The sequence below is a fragment of the Periplaneta americana genome, chromosome 5, assembly GCF_040183065.1.
Source record: "Periplaneta americana isolate PAMFEO1 chromosome 5, P.americana_PAMFEO1_priV1, whole genome shotgun sequence".
Classification (NCBI taxonomy): Eukaryota; Metazoa; Arthropoda; class Insecta; order Blattodea; family Blattidae; genus Periplaneta; species Periplaneta americana.
In genome coordinates, this window is record NC_091121.1 from 92,315,772 (window position 1) to 92,340,286 (window position 24,515).

The 24,515-nt window shown below is 34.7% G+C and overlaps 2 protein-coding genes across 2 annotated transcripts in view; one reads left to right on the forward strand and one right to left on the reverse strand.

Annotated features, from left to right (window-relative positions):
* Positions 1–5,546, forward strand: part of LOC138699992 (protein takeout-like) — a 39,354-nt gene extending 33,808 nt beyond the window's left edge. The window contains exons 5-7 of the mRNA XM_069826256.1: positions 1,434–1,583; positions 3,458–3,613; positions 5,324–5,546. Coding sequence (XP_069682357.1) covers positions 1,434–1,583; positions 3,458–3,612 — 305 coding nt within the window. The 3' untranslated portion in view covers position 3,613; positions 5,324–5,546. The remainder of the gene's footprint in view (positions 1–1,433; positions 1,584–3,457; positions 3,614–5,323) is intronic.
* Positions 1–24,515, reverse strand: part of Jhbp16 (Juvenile hormone binding protein 16) — a 266,710-nt gene that overhangs the window by 116,701 nt on the left and 125,494 nt on the right. The window lies entirely within an intron of this gene.

Here is a 24,515-nt window from a genome sequence, read left to right on the forward strand (position 1 = left end):
GGCTGCGAAACCAGGTGGCCCGGGTTCGATTCCCGGTCGGGGCAAGTTACCTGGTTGAGGTGTTTTCCGGGGTTTTCCCTCAACCCAATACGAGCAAATGCTGGGACTCATTTCACCGGCATTATCACCTTCATATCATTCAGACGCTAAATAACCTAGATGTTGATACAGCGTCGTAAAATAACCCAATAAAAATATATGATATGATATGATATGATATATTATGAATCCTGTACAAGTAATCAGTCGATAGCCGGGGCTAGTTTAGCACTCTCGTAGCGCGTGCTGCCGAAATGTCTATGCATAGCACTTTTAAGGACCAAACGATGTAAAAGTGGCAAGATTATGGTTGCCTCATAACAATGTAACATTATCACTCACTATTCACTTAAGAATTTAATAACAAGATAGTGAAAAAAATATGAACTGTAAGCTGGGTGACTCACAGCCTCTCACTTTTCCGTGCAAATAAATTTTGGACACTCTTCCTTTAGCCATTTTGAAGTAACATTAGCTACGTTAAAGAGCACCAGATACTTACACATTTTCTGTGAATATAAATGTTATTGTTCACGAAGGAAAGACTATCACGTAGTTATACTTGAATAACTTGAGACCACATGAAGTGGGCCAAACTGGTCGATTGATCATACTTTGTACGAGTATACAGAGTGAACCATAAGTGACGTCATTGATTTCAGGTGGTTATTCTTCGAGATATTTCAACGAGATATTGCTCGTTTTGTTTCATTTCAGGAATACAAAATTGTATTATATGAAACATTTCATAGCGTGTTTTGGGAATGCCATTGAATTAATTTCCAATATGCTCAGTCAATTTAAGAGAGCAGTGTATTATGATAATAAATAATTGAAAGAATTTTTGTTTTTTTTTTTTTTCCTTTGCAGAAATTTGACACGAACAAATGTAACTTTTAGTTCTGTGAAGGAATTTTAAAATATTACATTATTTGTTCGCATCAAATTTCTGCACATTAAAATAAAAAACTAAATTTATTTAAATCATTTATCATAATACACTGTTCTCTTAAGTTGAATGAGCTTATTGGCAATTAAATCAATGGCTTTCATGAAACACGCTATGAAATGTTTCTTATTAAACAACTTTCATCTCGAAAAGGAAGCAAAAGAAGAACAAAATTGTATTTGGTTGTTTCGTTTCAAATATCTCAAAGAATAACCCCCTGAAATTGATAACATTACTTACGGTTCACTCTTTACAATCGAATATAGAATTTGTAATATATTTATCGCTCACTATGTAACTAATTTCTTACTCGTACCGTATTTATAACATTTCTACGCACAGAAATAACTTTCATAATCTCGTTTTATTTCTACAATAATATGTATGTTTTACACACTTTTAGAGGAATTAACATATTTTATCTGCTCTACTTTCTCGCTGACAGCCGAAGTGACAGGCACTATAAAACTCACTGGCTCAAAGGATGTGCGTGATGGAAAGGAATATATGAAGCTCGACGACTTGAAGTTTGGAATGGAAGTAAAGCATGCCATCGTCCACATGAATAACTTGTTCAACGGGAATAAGGAACTGGGTGAGTTCTACACGAATGTTTATTAATTTTCATCAGAATCCATTCGATGCAAGCAATTTTCGAAGTAAATAATTTTGAATTGTATTCTCATAGTTATGAAACAAAAGGTATGAATTCTTTAATATCGTTTGAACCAAAATGCAACACGCTACAGTATTTAATCATAGTAGTAATTTAGGCCCAAGAATATATAACAAATTTATATTTAAATATCCTAATCTTATCAATTCTAATAGTTCTAGTATTAAATTTAAGAAGTTATGCATGGATTTTATAAAAATTGAAAAATTGTAAATTTAAATTTATATATTCTTATTGCGTAATAGACATAAGACAAATTTTAGTATATGCTTCTTAATTTCAATTCAGGAATCTGCCCTGAGCACGAGTTCTACTCTTTCAGTGGCGAGCTAAAGTTTTTCTGTTTATAGGCCATATTATTTTTATGGTACAATTATTATCAAAATAAAAACATAGATAAATAGATAGATTTAGATTTAGATTTAGATTTAGATAGATAGACAGATAGACAGACAGACAGACAGACAGACAGACAGATATAGATAGATAGACAGACAGACAGATAGATATACAACTTTAAGGTCTAAGGTACACAATTATTTGTTGAGAACTTCTACCAACATTTTAAGGACACCTGTTCAAAATAAATGTTTCACTCCTGCCCTTATATGAAACCCCCCTAATTTTAATAAACGGACCACATATCTGTGAAAAATGAAGTGTTTCGCTGCAAACCCAATCTCTCTGGATCTCAAACTGTGGATTCTGTAACAAGTTTTAAAGGATGAAAAATTGTTGAAAAATTACGTTTTTACAGAAGAAATAATTATTCCAGACTGGATATACTTAGATCAATGCAGTTTGGAAAAGAGTTGGATTAGACATTATCTAAAGTCATTCTTCCACATCACAATAATCTGTCACTTCATGTCCACACTCACTGAATTTCGATCCATTTTCAATTTGTTTAAAGAAAGAGATCTAATCTTTCCACACTTGTAGCGAACTCCACAACTGTTTAATAAAAATTGACGGAATATGCTGATTGACCAGTATTAACAACTCCCAATGTTATGATGTAAGTGGCAGTGACGATTCAGGGTCAATTTGCTGCGAATTATATGCTCAGGAGACTTTTATAAAATGGAAATTTTTCCTAAATAACAGAAAGAAAAGATCTAGATTACAATATGTGAACAAGTTTTCGCAATTTTTAAAACATAAAGTAATAATTTCACAAGAAAACTTTTAGTTTTGTCTAATTCTATCTCAAAATTCATTGATCTAAGTACATCCACTTTAGAATAATTAATTTTTCTCCTACAAAACATGAATATTTTCAATAAGTTTTCGTAACAGAAAAGTTGTTATATATTATAATCCATAGTTTCAGAGACAGAGAGATTGGGGTTGCAGTAAAACGCTTCATTTTTCACAGGAACTTTGTGCCTGTCTAAAGATAATGGATTTTCACATAAGTACAGGGATTGAAGTGAAACATCCTTTTGGTAGGAACTGTATATTCAGTTTTGGTTCGCGTAATAAACTGCAATAAATTATACTTTTATAATCTCATTTAACGATATAGGATATTCCAAGATATAAATTGAGAGGTAGCAGAACTTAAACTGAGGGGATTCGATCCGGCATCGGAACTGGAATCCGGTGTGGCTTATTGGATAAAGCGTCAGCACGTAGAGCTGAAAACCCAGGTTCGAGTCCCTGTGCCGGAGAGAATTTTTCTCTGTTCTATCCATCCTTCATCAAGCTAATTTTTTATTTTCTGTAAGTTTACGAATCATTCTCATTGTATTTGCACGATGTAATAATATATGTTTTTTGTTAAATACTAGGTGATGCCATGAATGACTTCATGAGCAAGAACTGGGAAGTTGTTTTCCAAGAGTTGAAGCCGGTAGTGGACGAGGCAATTAGCGTCATACTGAAGGACATAGCACGGAAAGTTTTTGAAAAATTTCCCATGGCAGACCTTTTTCCAAGCAATTGAGGTAAAGTTGACTTGTTACTTTTAATTTTGGTGACTACAATAGAACTGAATTTACTAACTATCCTTAGCTAAAGAGGGAATATAAATACCTATGAAAACAGAGAATTACAAGGGATATCTAAATAAAAGTTTTTATTATTTTTATTTTATTTACCGTAGTTAAAAATAGCTATATGCTGGTGAAATGAAATGGTAATTTCCTACAGAATAATCAAGAAGTGAAATTGAGGTGGTAAAATCTCTATTAATCAATTGGGTGATTAACTGAACAATTAATTTGTACAATTTCAATACTGAAGAAATTACACTGCTATTTCGATACCTAGATCTCACATACTAACTTCTTGTGGAAAATTGCAGGAAAAAATTATAAAAATTACACGACCAAACTAACTCAGTGGTAATGAAAACATGCTTAATAAACAACTAAGTTCCACAGAAATCATGACATGCTCTAATCGTTTTACTTTAGTCAGATGAAGGACATATAAAAATGAGGCACAGATGTAGGTCTTAAGGCTTTCCAGGCGTTGGATATGAAATAACTCTTCTCGGGTTCTCAGCCAGGTAAGTTGGAGTGTTGCTTCCAAGCTTTCGATGACTAGCTCTGTCATCTTCTTCAGGGATTGAGGTGCCGTGGTCGAAAAAATCGAAAAATCGAAAGAGAATTGGGAGGACAAATTTAAAAGGTACGCAAAACGCGTCCTTGCAAGGGGTTGGGGGCTGTACAAAACTAAGTATGTGAGCTCCAAGCCTGTTAGCCACTAGTCTCACTCCGGGTTACGCTGCTCCACTGAAGAAGCTCTAGAAAATTTTGAAGGGGAAGCCGAAATTGGACGTAACCTCTTAGGTACCACATACGCGAGGGGGACTGGGATTTGATCAAGTGATCACGGAACGGGGCGAGGAGGAGATGGCTGGTTTTTGCCGTTAGGATGCCGAGACGCTGTCATCTGTTGTTCGATGACAAAGCATGTGAAGGCCGTCGGAAGAAGCGCCGTGAAATCTAAATCTGCAATTTGAGTGGTCCCTGTCCTTTCAAATTGCGACTAATTGAGTGACCTCGTATATTTAATAGACAATTTATATGTTCTGAACTTGGGCATACGTCGTTTATAATATATATGGGGAAAGGCATATAGGTCCGTGGCCCATTTTTTATAGAGCTCATCCCGACATTTGTCTTACGCCTTAGGAAAACCACGGAATGCCTTAGGCAGGATGAGTTGTCTCATATATAAGAGACTAGCCAATTTGGGTGCCGTGGTACCATATCTAGTCTGTATATATCAGCGGCCAATGGGGCTTCCCGCTGCGGGCCACTCAGGAGCTAGTTTCTAGTCCTGACTCCTACCGTGTTCTGCGGTCAAGATTAGGAACTAGCTCCTGATTGGTCCACAATGGGAAGTCCACTGACCGCTTATATACCGGTTAGACACTTCAATCCCTGAATAAGATGGCAGCGCTATTCATCGAAAGTTTGGAAGCAACAATCCAAATAACCTGGCTGAGAACCTCGAGAAGTTATTCTATAAGCACAGATGTTTTTAAAACTAAACTTAATAAAATTATTTTACATGTTAACATTATTTCATAATTAAGAATGTCTTCCGTAAGATACTTATAAACGAAGTACACAAATATTGTTGAATGTTAATGTAAACTAAAGTGCATCTCATTAATTTTATCGTAATCTTCTTTTCTTTTCCAGAATAATGCATCAGTATCTCCCTTGAGTCATCAGGAAAAATATATTATACAACAAACAAGTGAGAGAAAAGTTCTTAGTTGCTATACAAAAATTTGATAAAATCCAACAAGATGTGAGAAATATCTCTTAGGGAATATGAAAATTGCAAGTTATAAATTCAAATTGTTCTCTGTCACTATTACTTTTTGTGAAGTGTCTGAATTATATTGAAGTTTGTTAAAAACATATCCTTTTTATTTGAGCCGTTCAGAGCAAAAGTGGTGTAAGTCAAAATTGGGTAATGAGGTTTAAAGTAAAAATTCTGTAAAATGTAGCGCAAAGAAGCAATTAATATGTCCTTCTTGCTATCCACTGACTACTAATAGTTTAAATAAACTGAATATTAATTGCTACTTTGCGCTGTATTTTACAGAATGATAGCTTTAACCCTCATTACCCATTTTTGACTTACACCACTTCTGCTCTGAACGGTTTATTTGTAACAATTTCCAAATACATACCCAGCAATAGCTTACAAGAAATCACAATCTTCATTCCTATGCCATTCTCTTCCATCAATTTCTATTACTTTATTACAAATTATGTCCTATGGACAGCAGATTTATTTATGCCTGTTTCATGTAATTCGCAGATCAATACACATTTTATCAAAAGACGTATCTCGTCAAATTATTTAAATTGTTATAATTAGTATAGTACTTTTGAAGTAATGATACACCTCGCATGGTACAGCAATATGAAAAGAATATTTCAAACAAAAAACTTAATTTCCATACATTATTAAACTGTTTCATGGAGACGAAGTTATTAATTGGGGAGAACTATCACGAGACTAAGAGAGACATCACGGAACCAATTAAAGATTCAAGACTGATAGATGACGTAATAATATAGGGTTATGGTAAAGTTAAGAAAGATATGGAAGTGCTCTGACAAGTGAAGAAATAATTGTATAACAAAATAATAAAACAGTTTCGTGCATAAGAGTGGAGTTTATTCAGATATAAACCAAATTCAAATATGATGTTGAAATTTCTCCTCTATCATTAATAGCCTCTCTTCTAGTGAATGGAGAGCATTCAGTAGAATTTGTTGTGAAATACCTTCAAAATTTTGGCATTTATAGTTCTGTATCTTCTAAGTGCGCTGGAACAATCTCTGTTATCCTTAGTAGGCACAATACGGAATTCTAAAGCTCGTGGATAGATGTGACAAATATTTAAATAACGGAGATGACTATATGGAGAAATAAATTAAGCTTCAAATTTGTAAGGGACATGATTTTGGTTACTAAAATATTTTTTTGAATTAATTAAAGCGAAACGGTCGTTACTTTCTGGGTTATCCTCATATTTAGAATTACAATAGATGGCATATTTAAAATGATTCTCTCAGATGGTAATTGAGACTTAAGTTTTTGCTTAATTGCCAAAAAACAAAGTTTTGGATATTGTGAGTTATGTTTCTACAGGACTCATATGCTAAGTTACGTTTATGTCTGTTAAATAACATTATATTGAAATATAACAACACTGTACTACACATAAATTCAAATATTTTCAGATCATCAACTATCAACTATTATGATAATAAATCGATGATCACCGTAAGAATTTTGACCATAGCATTACTCAATATGAACTATTATTTGAAATGGTGAAGAATCGGTAGAACGGAGAAAAATTCTCTCCGGCACCGGGACTAGAAACTGGATTTTCAGCTATACGTGTTGGCGCTTTATCCACTAAGCCACACTGGATTCAAGTTCCGATGCCGGATTGAATTCTTCTCATTTTTAAGTTATACCTACTTTGTTCCCCTTTGTTGGCCTATCCTCAAGTACCATGTCACATAATACTAGTGCATTATTACTTTAATTATTTAAAATGTATTTTGCATAATAACACTTTAAGGGTGTCATCCCAAAATTTGCTCAGTACATTTGACCATTTTTATGATTTATACATATAATACGGTTTTTTGAGAACTCTAGCATTAAATTTTAAGCTTGTTTCCTCCCAAAACAATACCAATTATTGTCTATAATGTTTGTGTTATTGTACATGTCACTTGAAGACTCGCTCAGTCCGTAAACCGGTGGGTAAAAAATAGTCCAGTCCTTTCATAAAAATGGACTGAACGTGTTTTGGGATAATACTCTTCAGTTGCATTCGGCATAAATATAAAGTCATATCTTTTTACACTCTCCATACGAGTCATTTTACTTGAATCTATGGGTGCAACTGCAGAATTTTTAGTTTAAAAGATAAAATTAGTTATTCTAAAGACATTTTTAATTATTCTTTTTACGTAAACATTTATTTATGCAACACTCTATGTGTGGTGTGCTTTTAAGAACTGCTAATTAATTTATAATTTATGAAAAAATTTGAATTAAAAATTGTCGGCAAACTACATTCCTATAAAATTGAATAACATTGAAATAATATAAAAATATTTTTAAGTGTTTCAGCCGATCCAGAATTCAGGTTTTAAAACAATTGAATGATAATATACTGTGTGGTTTTAAATAAACCATACAAATATGAACACAGAGTGGGTCAAAGGTCGCTTTCTTGAAACACTTCCTTACATTTAATTATATTCAATTCACAATTGACTACACATTCCTTTACAGATTTTGTTCAAAAATGGAGGCCCTGTTTCTCGATATACAATTCACAACCTTTAGACACTGATTTACAGATTACTGGACATAACTCACGATTTTTATCGATTTTCACGAATCTATCATCTGTCGCAACTGATGCAGATTCTGCAGTTTCTGAACAAGAGCAGATACCCCACAGCGAAAAATCACATGGCATCGGGTCGCACGATCTGGATGGCCATTCTGTTGTGTCACGACGCCATCCATTCATGGAATTGCTAGTTCAAGAAGTACCTCACTTACATCAAAATGAGGTCGTGCTCCATCTTGTCATATCAACTGCATATCGGCAAAACGAGGGCTGTTTTCAAGGAAAAACAGTTGACGCATGATCATGATTGCCAATCCACCACTTAATTACACAAACTATTCGTTTGTTCCAAGCTATGACTTCTGTATATGTGTAGGCCTACAAGTATGAAACCTAAGAACGAATTTTGCGGAAAGCGACTTTTGACCCACTTTGTATATTTTTTTCATATCTAAATGGTGAAGGAAAATTAAATGCTATGTCTTCAGTTTCAATTGACTTGTGTAAATCATATATTAACTGTGCTTTAAACATACAGTATAATTGATATTTGATGAAAAAAACAATTATGGCGAGTATTAAGCAGAGATTTAATCTCAAAGCATTCAATTTCTAAAATAGTTTATGGTTACACAACATTTTGAGAGCTGACAGTAAGAAAAGTTGCGAAAAATATAGAAAGAAAGAGGAAATGACAAAAAAAAAATGAACATACTTCTCACGGGCTATAGTTTGATCAATCACAGAAATAAAATAAAGGAGAGGATAGAAAGTCTATAAGGCAATGATAGAGGTTCAAATTCATAGGTAGGAGAAACCAAGATGTAAATCAAAAGTAAAAAATGTGTACAAATAAACAAATAATTCCATGGCATCTGACGTCCTTATTTGCGAAGGGAAACCGACAGTTCATTGCACACTTCACCGATTCGGTGGCGTCAGTCCCATTTCTCTTAAAATAATGCGGTTTCTACCGTGGAAAAATAGGTATCCGATACCATTTCCAGACATGAGGGGCGTTTTGGTCGCGCTCTATCAACAATATCACACTACGCTGCATCATTTTATTACAATGTTGGGAGCAGATGTTACGGTGGAATTGCTATGCAAGTGCAATTTTGTTTTTATTGCACAATTTGATATTATTTTTAAGGATATTAACAAGTATTCATGCGTTCAAAATATTCCCGTTACCAAATTCTCATGCTATAAATGTCTTCGCATGCATCCAAGTGCAATGACCGAATCTCTTACATGTAGTTTCTAAAGATTTGATGGGAGAAATCTTATCATTAACTGTACTGCTTCTTTCTCAATGTTAAGAGACTTAAGAATCCATGGTCTAAGGCTCTAAACGGATGTATGAAATATTTTGAAATTTGTCAAATTAAGAGGAAGCATAGTGACTGAATCTGAGCGATACCGTGGATCCCCAACACAGGCCAACGCGTTGACGTCGGGAAATGACTAGGAAAGTTCAGAACTCACGATCGTGATTTCTAGACATATATAGTACTTAAAGGAAGCGTTCGAAATTACACATATACTTCAATCTGTCTCTTCTGATAAATCACGATGTTGCAGATGTTTATGTTGCAGAATAATGCATTTGTCTTCCCTCTTGCTATGTAGAAGTAGATTAAGTTATTTTTAAATATTCTTGAAATTTACCAGATTATGTAATTAAAGAATTTTGTTCTATAAATACAAAACTCTACTAAAAAGCGAAATTCCTTTGCAACTAATGTAATACAAAAAATAGGCCTTGCGGCCCCTTGGTGCTATTCGGCAGGAGAAGGCTATGTGCCGGCACCGGATTTCCCCTTCTCCCTTCCTCATCATCATCACTCATTCCAGAAACTACACTTACACGAACACTTACACATACATTCTCACTAGTATACGACATAACTCTCCACAGATACACATCATGTACAGTGTGGCTCGCCGAAATAGTCACAGTCCTGCTATCTATCCGCAATATGCGGAACCCAAATCACGTAAAGTGAAGTGGGTAGGCATTGGATACATACATAATTTAACAGGGTTTTAGATAAAATACTTCATCATATAACAAGAAATAAAAACCAACATTGTTTCATTTTGTTCATCAGAAACTTTACCAATATTTTAAACAAAACAGCTTATCATATAACAGCAAATATAACCAAACATTCAATGTTTCTGACTCAAATTGAAATTTCTTCGGGATTATCATTCTTATTTTCACAAAACTAAACAAAGCCTTTCATAAATAAACTAGTTTTTATGTACTGTTGTTTAGAAACGCGCTCATAATATGCACCGTCGTCTATGTCCGTATTCGTACGTAGCCTATACGATATTTGGATCCAAACGGCAGTCACAATCGGCATATCAACTTCAAAAGCGTTTTAATATGCTAACATTGTTTCATTATGTTTATCAGACAATATGAGAATATGGCAATTGACTGACTATGCATTTTATGCTTATATTTATATTTACTTTTCGTCGTTGTTCCTGCAATAACTCCTATGTGACATATTTATCGATTTTCAGATTTTTGCTCTATTAAATAACTTAAATAGTAATACAGCAAGTAATAAAATCTCCTATATGTAATTATATTTCTTTGCTTGGAAAATGTAGGAATTCACAGTCTCTTATGTATGGCTGTCATAGTTTGAATAAATGTGTTTTTTCTTCCTACTGAAAAAAAAAATATAGATATATTTTTTGCACATAGGAGTTATTGCAGGAAAAACGACGTTTTACCTTATTTTACTTCATATAATTAGAGAGCTTTTACTAGAAACTAACGTATGCACCACGTATGCAAAATCTGATGACTAAGATAAAACAAATAAGACTTAATTTTGATTCAAGGCTTTAAGATATATAGATCACATGCGGAGACTAACAGTAAGAGAAAGGCAGAAAATAGGAAAGACTGGAAACTGCTGTATTTGCAGTGAAAGACCTGCCATTGGGCAGAACACTGTGAATCAATGAACAGTAGGCTATCTTAACAGATATTCTGACTCTTGCACTAACGTGTCTGTCTGTCCATGGAGTGTACAGTGGTGTGTTGGGAGACACGACTCTCACTTTGTACAAAATTTCACCGGTTCTATGATGACTAATGAGGTTTACACAAGAAGGAATCTTGACGCTACTACTTCAGAAGGCCTTGACTCTGTAACTGACCCTGCCAAGAAAGCCAAAGGCGGGCCTCCATCCAGTGAAAGTGGAATCTTACTTCATGTACCTACATTTCTGCGGTTCGTAGTAAAATTCTTCCAATATTACAACCGAAACAATCGCGTGAAATTACAGGGCGAAAAGACACGCATCACAAAGCAGAAAGTAAATATTTGAAAATTAATTACAAATTCTTATCTGAAATTTGATGTTAGTGGAGTCTTTGACAATTTATCAACAGTAATCTCACTAGACGTTTTGATTTATCTAAGGAAAATCAAAACTCGAGTGGGATTTAATTGACTATTACACGATTAGAAGAAAGTATATAAAGATTAGAAGTAACGAAGTACTCCAATACAATAAAATATTAATTGACTTACGAAAATACAACTGTCTTCAAATGTATTATTGTTCCATCTCAACATTACAAATATTACGCTAGATGCATGCTAGATGGCAGTAGTGAGCAATGCCTTCTCGTAGAGAAGTTCTCGATCTATTATACACGATGACAATGTTACTAGTCAAGAAGGCTTTGTTGATTCAGTTTCATTTTTATTAAAATGCAACATTCCACTTCAATTATCCGAATCCCAGTAATCAACGTCACTTGACACATGATTTTCAATAAATCTTAATATTAAACAATCTCTGATACGTAACTATCCATGATATCATATAGCAGAAGCTATAACATAACCTAACTAATATACACAAGTGTTAGAAAAGTTTTAATTAACGGCGATGACATAAAAAATAAACATGAATAATTTTAAAAGGAATAATTATTGAATGTACAATTTTCAAATTTGAATGTGGTTGGTAGTTCAATTGATGTTATATTGGACGTGTGCGTAATAGAAGTGGAACTCGTTGATTTAGGCCTACATGGTGTATTCAACTTATTCAGGATTTCCGAATTGTGCTCTTCATTTATTTGTAAATCGGATTTCAGAAGATGCATAGGTATGATCAGTGATTTTTATTAATTCTTGTTCTTGAATGCCAATGCGAGTCATATTTGAAACTGCTGTGCATCGACTGGAGTGGTTTGTAATTATATATATATATTGACGTCCAGACCAGCGCAGTTTCAAATGTTGGCAAACAAAGAAACAAATGCTAGGGACGCGATAAAATTGTGCGATAAGCAGCCATGATTGGTTGAAATACGTCCTTTCGTACCGTTTTATTGGTCAAAAGTAGTATGACGTAGTAAGAGTGTAATAGTCACATTAATTTTCGAGTTCATATAGGAGTTTATAGCAATGTTACAACTTATTCCTTTATCGCGGTAGTGAGGTTTGGAAACAAACATGATACTCTTGCTATAACTTGAATTGAATTGAATTGAATTGAATTAAACGAATTGAATTGAAAGAGGACAAGTGGCAGGAGAAATTTAAAAGGTACGCAAACCGCATCGTCGCAAGGGAAAGAAACTGAATATGTGAGCGCCAAGTCTCACTCAGGGGTTACGCTGCTCCACTGAAGGAGCTCTAGAAAATTTAGAAAGGGAAAAGCCGAAAATGGACGTAACCTCTTAGATACCGTATATGCGAGGGGAGGGAAATGTGATCAAACTGATCACAGTACAAGACGAAGAAGAAATGGAGGAAGGTGTAAGGATGTGCACTGAAAGGAAATGTGTCATTTCGCAGTGCAGGTGGAGTCGAGAAGACTCATTCGACTGCTGTTCGATGAATAAGGCAAGTGAAGGCCGTCGGAAGAGACGCCGCTATAGGCCTACTTACTTACTGTATGGCTTTTAAGGAACCCGGAGGTTCATTTACGTCCACACATAAGCCCGCCATCGATCCTTATCCTGAGCAACATTAATCCACTCTCCATCATCATATCCCACCTCCCTCAAATCCATTTTTATATTATCCCCCATTTACATCTCGGCCTCCCCAAAGAGCTTTTTCCCTCCGGCCTCCCAACTAACACTCTATATGCATTTCTGGATTCGCCCATATGTGCTACATGCCCTGCTTATCTCAAACGTCTGGATTGAATGTTCCTAATTATTTCAGGTGAAGAATACAATGCGTGCAGTTCCGTGTTGTGTAACATTCTCCATTCTCCTGCAACTTCACCCCTTTTAGCCCCAAATCTTGCTATAACTTACATTATTAGTTGACATAAAATTCATAAGTCCAATAATTGTGCCCGAAGAATTTTCCCTTTGCAGGTATAATTCTGTATTATTAAGCTCTCCGAAACAAATCCTTTTTAAACGGACGATTTATAACATTTAATTAAAAGTTAGTTATTATGCAAAAAGGAAGACCATTTTGTCAGAGAAGATTTCGTATATGTTTCATTTCGTATTTATAATTTAAAAGTTGATATTCATTTCGAAGAGTAATATGTATTACATTTTTAATGTAATGTACATTATTCCCGAATGGATTGACTCGAAGATATAAAACAATTAGTATTCCCGTATTTGATAAACTGTAATTCAACTCAAAGATTTGAGAAAATTGGTCATTGCAGCCGAGTTAAATTTTGGCGTGGAGGAGAATCCATTAATATTTATTTTTTTCTGATGAGTTACAATTAGAGTTGAACAACGATCGAGAAAGCAAGACTACAGCGCCCGCAAAGCTGAAAACGCGCACGGCAGTATTGCCTCGTCATTGACTGCTTGTAAGCAAATGTTCAAGACATCGGGACTTTGGGATTGATCAACTCTCGAACGTCAAGCAACCTTGAATCGTCACAGTTGTTTATACCAGACTAAACTTTTGTGTGTTTTGGCAACTGTTACATATGTATAAACAATCAAGTAGTCTATTTGAAACACCATCTCTACCTTTCCGTGTATAATAATGCAATCCCCAATCTTTATATAATTACTAGGCCCTTATTAAAAGGCTAGAATTTTTTTAGTGTGTTTGAGATCAAGTGTAGAATCTCAAATAAAAAAACTATTAACGCTAGACGTTATTCACATCAAGAAGCCAAATAAATATTTTTCTAAACAAATTAATTTTAAGATTCTGTGTATGGGAACCATAAATACACTATTTTAATTTCAATATTGCATGGAAGCCACAGACGCGATTTCCAATACCGACTCGGTCATACGCATCTGTTCGTTGTCAATAGGATAAATCCCTCAAGAGGAGGAGAACCCTTCTAACGACAAAAAAAAAAAAAAAAAAAAAAAAAAAAAAAAAAAAAAAAAAAAAAAAAAATTATTTTTCCTTCCCACATTCATAAAAATATTCCCTATAAAAAGAATATAAGAGTAACGGTAACTTAATTATTAATATGGTGTTATGTCATGTCATTAGGAAGTCATCGAACCTAGGGTCCAGTCCTCCACTTAAGTTCAGTGAAAACGTAATGCGTTGCATCCTTATTACGGAGGTCGCTATATTGCCGTGACTTGCAACACTCTTGATCTTAAGTCGTCTTGAAACTCCATCCATGAGTGAGACATAGCACACAGTCTTACCCAGTATATGCTGCCAGCTCAAACTTATTGCAATCATTTCCATGAAACACGCTGTAATTTATTCAAAAGAAGCAACTGAAGAGCTTAGATTTCTAAAAGAGCGGTGAAGAATTGCATTATATGCTACAGCACGCATATAATGATTATGAACAATTGGGAAAGACCTCCACCGTGGTGTCCCTGGCTACAACTCTACAAGACTCTGTTTCGATTCTCGACAGATAGGTGGAGATTTATTAATGTTGTATATGTACCAGATTACATCCCTTGTCTTAACGTTTGCCATATGTTGACTTAAACATTAATCACGTATAATTCTGAGCATATCAGGAAATAGTCCCACTAATTCATGAATTTTAAGTGTAAATTAAAAATGTTCGTTAGAGTATAAATGAAACGGGTCAAAGAATGCAAAGAATTATCATTGTGAAGCTGACTGTTAACGTTGACGATGATGATGATATCATTATCATCATCCTTTCAGAGTTTAAACCTTAGATCTGTTCCCGATCTCACATTTTCTTTCCAACTTTTCCTAGGTTTTCCAACATTGCAGTATCTTCTGGGCTGGTAATCTAATATTTTATTTATTTATTTATTTATTTATTTATTTCATTTATTCATTTATTTTGCTAATAATTGTAACAAAATATAATATAAACAGAAAAATGTTAGCTCGCTCCTGAAAGAGTAGAACTCGTGCTCAGGGGCGGATTCCTGAATTGAAATTAAGATGTATATAATACAATTTGTTTTATGTCTACTACGCAATAAGAACATAAATCTACAAATTTCAATTTTTATAAAATCCATACATAACTTTTTAAATTTAATACTAGAACTATTAGAATTGACATAATTAGGATATTTAAAAATAAATTTGTTATATATTCTTTGGCCTAAATTACTACCATTATTAAATACTGTAGCAGTGTTGCATTTTCCTTCATACATTCTGTGAATATGATTTACTCAGTTATCTCTATAACGCGTTAATTTATACGTAACTCCTTCAATATTTAATTATTCTCTTATGTTATCGTTAGGAATCTTATCTATTAACCTACACCTTTCACATCTCTTAGGAACCTCATCTCGGCTGCCTCAATTCTTTCCAGGTCTCTTCGATTTTAACTACCCATGATTCACTTCCATAAAATTACTAAAGAAATAACATTATAAAATTTCAGTTGGGTTTCTTTCCTTCTTTGATTTTATAGACTTCCCTTTATAGTTCTACATTTCTTTTGATATTTATCCAATTTAATTTCTATATCCTTATCATTATCATATAATATTAGTGAACCAAGATACAGTAGTTAAAAGCCGAGATTTCTTCCAATTCTTGATATTCAACTATGACTATTTCTAGCGGTGTATTTGCCTTTAGAAGCCACTATTTTAGCTTTCTTTCAACGTCGGTGTTAATGATAATTTGATAAGGATTATTTTGATTATAGGAATAAAAATTATCACCGGATCTTTGTATAAGATGTATAGATAATACCTTACAGTTACTCCTTTTTTCCAAACCCCCCTTATACGAAATACTGTGATGCTGCAGATATTTATTATCAGATGTTAAAAAAATACAGACGTTTATCATCTCTTGAACGGAAATAAAGTACTTTCTTATATGCGTCTGCCTTGGACTGGCTATGTAGAAAACTTTCTCATAAACAACTGATCTGTTTCTCTCTTCATTTTCAATACTAACTTGTCAATTCATTTGAAAGTAAGTGCCTTAAATATAGCTTTTATTGCGATATAACATGATGTAATATTAAAAAAAAAAACACACAATGGCATTTACTTGACGATTCTCTTCTTGTTACCTTTGTTATGTAAGAATGGGTATTGACCCCTGCTGAAAACTGGGTCGGTAAACAAACTGAAAGCCGCTAACCTGCTACCTCGAAAGATATGATGTGGAAAGTCGAAGACTTACAGTATATAGGACACTTAAAAAATACTTCGAAATCTGTGTTTTGTTGAGAAGCAAATCATTTCAGCGAATAATAATAATAATAATAATAATAATAATAATAATAATAATAATAATAATAATAATAATAAATAAAAGTCCTAATACTTAAAAGAGATATTTCAGATATTATTGTTAAGCGACAGAGATTATCTTTAAGTATGAGCTGAGACTTCTACGTTGATGAACACAGTGTCAGGTTTTTTGAATGTATATTTGCGCCGTAGCATATAGCTTAAAGGTCTTCAACGTTTCGACACTACATCAGGGAAGAGAGGGGAAAGTGGAACAGGCGGGTACTTGACTGTTCGTCATTCACCCATATGAAGACATTTGTATAGACCCATTTACCAACATAATCGTTGCCCAGAGTGCATCGTAGGATGCTGGTCTATGCTACACCTGCGAAGAGCTGAGATGATGTGGGAGATTTTTGAGATGCCACAGGGAAAAAAGAGATTCCGAGGAAAGAATCCTGTGTTAACTAGGACCAAAATAAGTCGATATTTAAGAATCACTTTGTATGTAATGTAACTTAGTCCTTGGATGCTCTCTCTAATCTTCATTATTTATTACTTCCTTGTCCACCGTTGTGGGTGAAGGGTTAGCGAGTCTAACTCCGAACTCAGCGGTGCCGGGTTCGATTCCCGGTCAGGACGAGTTGTCTGGGTGAGGTTTTTTCGGGGTTCCCCCCCCTCAGTCCTATGGATGAATATCAAGTAACTTTACCAGGCGATTGGCACCCCACTCATCTTTGCCACTTCCTTTCCTCCCCCATTATCCTTTCCTCATCATTCCGTTTCTGGTTTTTCAGATCATTCTACCGGCGACCTCCTGAAGCTGCTGACTGTCTCGATCGGCCTCCGTGGAATGCAGTCAAGCGACGTTGGATGGCTTCTGCAATGGCACCCGAAGCGGACCTACTCGGGGGAGGAGTTTCGCCTCGGACCGACAGGGGGGCCTTGGGGGAATTTGCCGAAGCAGGAATGGTATATGGATTCTTTCGGCTGTAGGGACTGGTCATTAAGGGAGTCATGTAGTTAGGGCGGTGCGCGTAAGGAATCTGTGGCACGCAACTCATTCCATATCGAGGGTTAGCACAATAGGTCGCAGTGCTGGGCCATCCGTGCCCCCCCCCCTCAGTTAAATTCCATTCCATTACTTCCTTACCACAGACAGCGAGATCTTGATCCTGAAAAGTTCTGTGAAGTGTGAGGTGAACGAAGTGGGTGCAGCCAGAATCTGGGTTCTATAGACATTCTTATTATACTACTGTGATGTTATCGCCATATCACCATTTTGTCGTCTGTTAATAATAATAATAAACTCTTAGTTGAAAAGAGACTTCCGAGAAGAATTGCTAACAGCTCTCTCTTCAGCCGTTTTGCTTGACAGCTGAGGCGTCGTGATTATACAGTCGGATATTACATTAGATCCAATATGCATCTTGAAAGGGGCGGCATAACTTCCTTTTTCTGAGAATAACAATAGGTGTTAAGTGCTTTCTAAACTTTCTTTTATGTATCTCCATGAACTTCACCTAAACGTACTGCAAGTACAGTAATTAGTAATATTTCGATTGGAAATAATCTCTACAGCTAATTTTAATTAAATGTTCAGAGAATACAGACAATAATATACGTTTATTTCGAAATAAATTTAAAAGATTAACAAATATTCATACACTCCCATTTCAATTGAATATTCTAGAGAACGAAAACATAATGTTGCTTATTTCACGTTATAAAAAGAGGATTTTTAAACATTTAAAACTCCACAGGCAAAAATAAAAATGTGGTATGATTATTTCACATTAAACGCACAACATTAAAAATGTTATTTTTTTTAACTCTTTCGATTTAATTTTAATTAAATATTCGGTGAACATATGCAATAAGAAAAGCTTAGTTTACGTTACACACATCTATTTAATGATCAAAAACATCTCCGTATGTAGTACTGCAAGTATTTTCTTCAGGCAATTAGAAATTGTTCCCTGCCAATTTCATGACATTTTAAAGTGGTAAGCGATAACCATACATACATACATACATACATACATACATACATACATACATACAAACAAGTCTTTCACTGCAAATCCAGCTTTCTCCAATCTTTCCTATTTTCTGCTTTCCTCTTAGTTTCCGCATATGATCGATAGCCTATATCTTAATGTCGCCCATCATCCGATACCTTCTTCTGCACCGAACTCTTCTCCCGTTCACCATTGCTACCAGTGCATCCTTCAGTAGGCAATTTCTTCTTAGCCAGTGACCCAACCAATTCCTTTTTCTCTTTCTGATCAGTTTCAGCATTTTTTTCTTTCCTCACCCACTCTTTCAAACACAGCTCCATTTTTTATTCTGTCTGTCCATTACACACGCTCCATTCTTCTCCATATCTACATTTCAAATGCTTCTAGTCGCTTTTCTTCGCTTCGCCCTTCACTTAGACCTACATACATACATTCATAGTGTTCTGCCCAAGGGCAGGTCTTTCACTGCAAACCTAGCATTCTCCAGTATTTCCTATTATCTGCTTTACTCTGTCTCCACATATGATCCATATATCTCAATGTCGTCTATCATCTGATATCTTCTTCTGCCTCGAACTCTTCTCCCGTTCACCATTCCTTCCGGTACATCCTTCAGTATGCAGTTTCTTCTCAACCAGTGACCCAGCCAATTATTCCTTTTCCTCTTTCTGATCAGTTTCAGCATCATTCTTTCTTCATCCATTCTTTCCAACACAGTTTCGTTTCTTAATCTGTCTGTCCATTTCACACATTCCATACTTCTCCATATAAATATTTCAAATGCCTCTATTGGCTTCTCTTCACTTCGTCGAAATGTCCATGTTTCTGCCCCCATACAATGCAACACACAAAGCACTTCACTAGTCTCTTCTTAGTTCTTTCTCCAGAGGTCCGCAGAAGATGTTCCTTTTATTAAAAGCTTCCTTTACCACTGCTAGTTTTGGGCATTTAATACACTGCGAATATTTAAATTGAAAGAATCAAAAGACACATAGAATGAGAATTTTATATTTTGGGGATTTAATACACTGCGAATATTCAAATGGCAAAATGACACACAAACTAAATAAAAAACATTCTTTATATTCCTAAGAACTTTTGCTCAAGACAAATTGAAGGAATCAAAAGATATATAGAATGAGAATTTTGGGTTTTTAATGGCATGGGTTACACTTGCCCCAATTTTACACTTACCGCGATTCAAAATAATGATAATGATAATAATAATAATAATAATAATAATAATAATGTAGCTGGAATGTAAAGGTTGAAAATAACATACGGGATATCATAGAAGTAGAGAAAATTAATATATATATAGGCCTATATATATATATATATATATATATATATATATATATATATTCTATTTATTTATTTTTTATTTACTTATTTATATCTTATGAAATTAATAGTCACATAAGCTTACATGTAAAATTAAGTCAACATACATGATCAAGTACAGCCATTAAAAATAACTGTTGTACAAATAAGTAAGTAAATAAAATATAAATGAATGCAAATAAATGGAAAATGAATAAAATGACACACACGATTTCACGAAGAGTTCGGCGAACCCTGCTGCCTGCGAGGTTACACCCACATAAAACTCTCTTTTAGAAAATAGTGATAAGAGTAAGTGATGTGTGTAGTTTTCTTATTCCGACGGAAGACACTGCGCTGTGCCGCAGGTCAACGCGCCTCGAGAACGAGAAACTGCAATTAAGGCCGCCACTGTTACGCGTTGCATTCGTTGGCGATAGTCTACTGGAAGAACATGAAAACGGAACCTCCTGCACACGATCCCAAATATTCATAACTGTGCAGATTTGAACAGCTGATTTCTTGGCTAGAGTACAATAAAAAGTTCTAATAAAAGTTCCCAAATTACTACTTTTCTCAGAAAAAAAAAAACATTTTCCCCTAAATGTTAACACTGTTCCACTGAATAATTACTATCCGTAAGATTGTGATTTTTACTCTAATCATTAGCGTAACTGACAAGGAATCATTTATCCCTTTATAGTTTTTAAATAGAATGGCTTTCTTGCAAATGAAATAAAAAGATTAACACATATCATTATTTTTTTCTATTAGGAAGTCCTGAAAAACTGCTGTAGTGACAAGAAGACGGAATGTTTCTAGTTAGATCTGAGTTCGAGTGTTTATTCTTAGGTGAGCTGGCGATGCGCTTTTGCCAAACTAAGATTTTCATCTTAATGTTCTAATTAACCATGCACTTCACTACAAAACGCATAATAGTACATTATGCAACGAGCCTATAGTGGTAGTAATTAAGACGCAAGTATGTTTATTTATGAAACGAGCGCAAGCGAGTGTCATAATTTTCATACGAGCGTCTTAATTACCATTATAGGCAAGTTTCATACGACTTTTTATGTTCGACCATATTTCTAACTTGAAATTATTAAAAATTAGGTCATGTTATGGTTATGTGCGAACTGACCTGAATTGTGAGATGTGCGCAGACGCGAAAGTATTGATTTTTTTCCCAGGCCGAATGTCATTGACCTTGATAGTGAATAAGATGAACATTAGTCTGATATAACCTGGAAATTGATTTAGAATTGAAAAAAACGAGGTGACAAATTGAATTTATTTGAATATTATTTACAATTAACGCTAATTATTATAGTAACAGAACATAACCTTCTGCGACAGTATTGGATTTCCATCCTCCGTGACTTTTCGCTAATTGTTTTTCGATTGCATAGCCTATCCGAGAATAATCGATACTTGCGGTTTTATAACGGTACAAAGGTGACTTGTCATTGGCTGAACACCTGAACTTTAATGAATAGGTGTACTTTAATGAGGTGCCTTAAAGGGCTACTACCAGGTGTATACTACATTTCGGTATGGTCGAACATAAAAGATGTTTATTTATTTTAATCCATTCTACTCGTATTGCCAGTTCATTTTGCACTGTTATATCATTTCCACTCTATATATTTTTCGTTATTCGTCACTGTCTTCATAATTGATAACTTTACTTAACCCTTTGAAGCACAAATTAGTTTTTTATGTTTTTCATATCATGGATCATACCAAAGCTTCAATAATTTTTTTCAACATTTTAACTCTACACACAATTTCAAAACACAGATGGCACCTCTATGTATACTCAAGAGGTGGTTCCTTGATGGAATATCTGTGCTATAAAATTTAGAAAGAAAGAAAACGGTGGTTCTTCAGAGTAACCACTATGCTTCAAAGGGTTAAGGCCCTTTTTACAGACACTATTCAGATACGGTAAGTTAATACAACAGATGAAAAATTAATATTTAATAATTTTATTAATAAAATACATTGAGCGGGCTAGCTAAGTGGTAGAGGGCTGACCTTGCATTCGAGAGGTCAGGGGTTCGATCCCAGGGGCCGGCAATCCTAACCGAGGTTTTTCATGGTTTCTTCAGTTATTTCCAGACAAATTCCGGGATTGTTCCTCTTGAAAGTCCGGCCATGACGGCGATCCTTCCCTTAATCCTTTCATATGTGTGCAATATCTTAAATGTTTGTGTTGTATCGGAGGTGGCCCTGGCACTGAGCTGATCCCTCATCCGGGGAGGCCCTCCATGTCCTTGCGTGGTCAAAAAAGTATGTATGTGATCCAATAGATTAATTCTTCTCCCGACAAGTCGCGACCCTGTAAGGCCGTGCGGCGTGGATCGTGTAAATGTACCTAAAAGGGAGAGGTTAAACTAAGGGAAAGAAAGAAAGAAAGAAAATTAATGAAATACTCTCGTGCAGGCTATTCGACTGCACATGAATATATTGTCATAGTATTTGCTTATTATCGTCGTCATTGTCTTTACTATTGCTATCGTCATCGTTATCACTTTCATCGTCATTATTAAATCACATTTTCATTGTCTTCGTCGTCGTTATTGTCTTTACCGTTGCTATCGTGATCGTTATCATTTCTCATTACAATTATTAAATCACATTTTCATTATCATCGTCGTCGTTATTGTCTTTACCATTGTTATTACTTTCATCGGCATTATTAAATCACATTTTAATTACACTGGTCAACAGCCATTTTGCGCCAGACATAAAACTAACAAATTCTTACTATTCTCAACCTCCTGAATTCAAAAATAACGATCAAAATGTTCCGTCAGTTCGGGTTTTCGAGATGCACAATATAATTCATTTTATATACATTCTATTTAAAAATCACCGTATTTCGTGTGTAACTACTTTGTTTTACAAAATGTGATGACCTATTTTGTGGAAGCAATATTAGTATAAGTAGGCCACCATGTTAGAAGCACATGTAGAAACGGAAATTATTTTATTGTCCTTTTATGAGTCTATTTGGAAGAAGGGGAAAACAGGTTCGCGGTATGAATTCGCTTGAGTTTACTTGATTTTTTACTTGAGATGTGCATTTCTTTCACTGTGAGCTTTAATGACATTACTGTAGTTTATATTTTGCAATAGTCCACCCTTTCAAAATGACTTCTAGAAGCGGAAATTATTTTATTGTCTTTTCGGTTACATTTGGAGGGGGAGAAACATTTTCGCTATATGAAATCGCTTCAGTTTACCAGATTTCCGTGGTATTAGTATTCTGTGTAAAGTGTGCTTTAATGATAATGTTCAAATTACGAATGGTTTATATGTGAGGATTTGAATGTTGTAGCATTGAGTCTTGGAATGCAATTAGGTTACACAAAAATTTGCTGCTTTCTGTGCGAATGGGACAGTCGCGCTCGAGATAAGCATTATAAAATAAAACGACAATCACTAGAGCCAGGGAAGAAAAATATTACACATCAACCCCTTGTAGCTCAAAGTAAATTAATTTTACCCCCTTCACACATTGAGTTAGTGTTAATAAGTAATTTTTTTAAAGGGATGAATCATAAAACCGAAGCATTTAAACATATCCTGGAAAAATGTCCTGCTATTAGTGACTCGAAAATAAAAGAGGGAGTTTTCAATGGACCACAAATTAGAGAACAATGTAGGACAATCACTTCGAATCTTTGATGGATGGAAAAGAGAAAACCGCCTTGATTGCATTCAAGGAGGTTGTATTAAATTTTCTGGGTAACCGTAAAAGTGAAAACTATAAAGGACTAGTGCAAAATTTACTGTTGGCGTATGAAACTATGAGTTGTAACATGTACCTGAAATTTCACTTCCTTCATTTCCATCTTATATTTTCCTCGGGATTTGTGACGATTTCAGTGATGAGCATGGTGAGCGCTTTCATCAAGAAATTTCAACTATGGAAAAAAAGATATATCAAGGATAGTGGAGTACCAATATGCTAGCAGACTATTGTTGAATTCTATCTCGTGATTTACCTGATGACCAGAGTGAAAGAAAATGCAGAAAAAGAAAGCTGTCATCTTCTGAACAGTGAATATTTAACCTTGTTGTCATTATATAAAGCAGTATTTTGAATATACATAAATTCGAAAATTTCTCAAAAACCGTAAACAACAACTGTATTTGTTATTGTCATATTCGTATTCAGGAGGCTCAAATTATATAGAAACATGGATCACATGCCCAGTGCAAAAAAAAAGTTAAATTTTGTTACGCAGTGTTATCACTGTCGTTGTTATTGGCTTCACCATTGCTATCGTTATCGTTATCAGTTTCATCTCCATTATTAAATCACATTTTCATCATCATTGTCGTCGTTTTTGTCTTCACTATTGCTATCGTCATAGTTGTCACTTTCATTTTCATTAATAAATTACATTTCCATTACCATTGTCGTCGTCACTGTCTTCACCATTACTATCGTTATCGTTATCACTTTCATCGTCAAT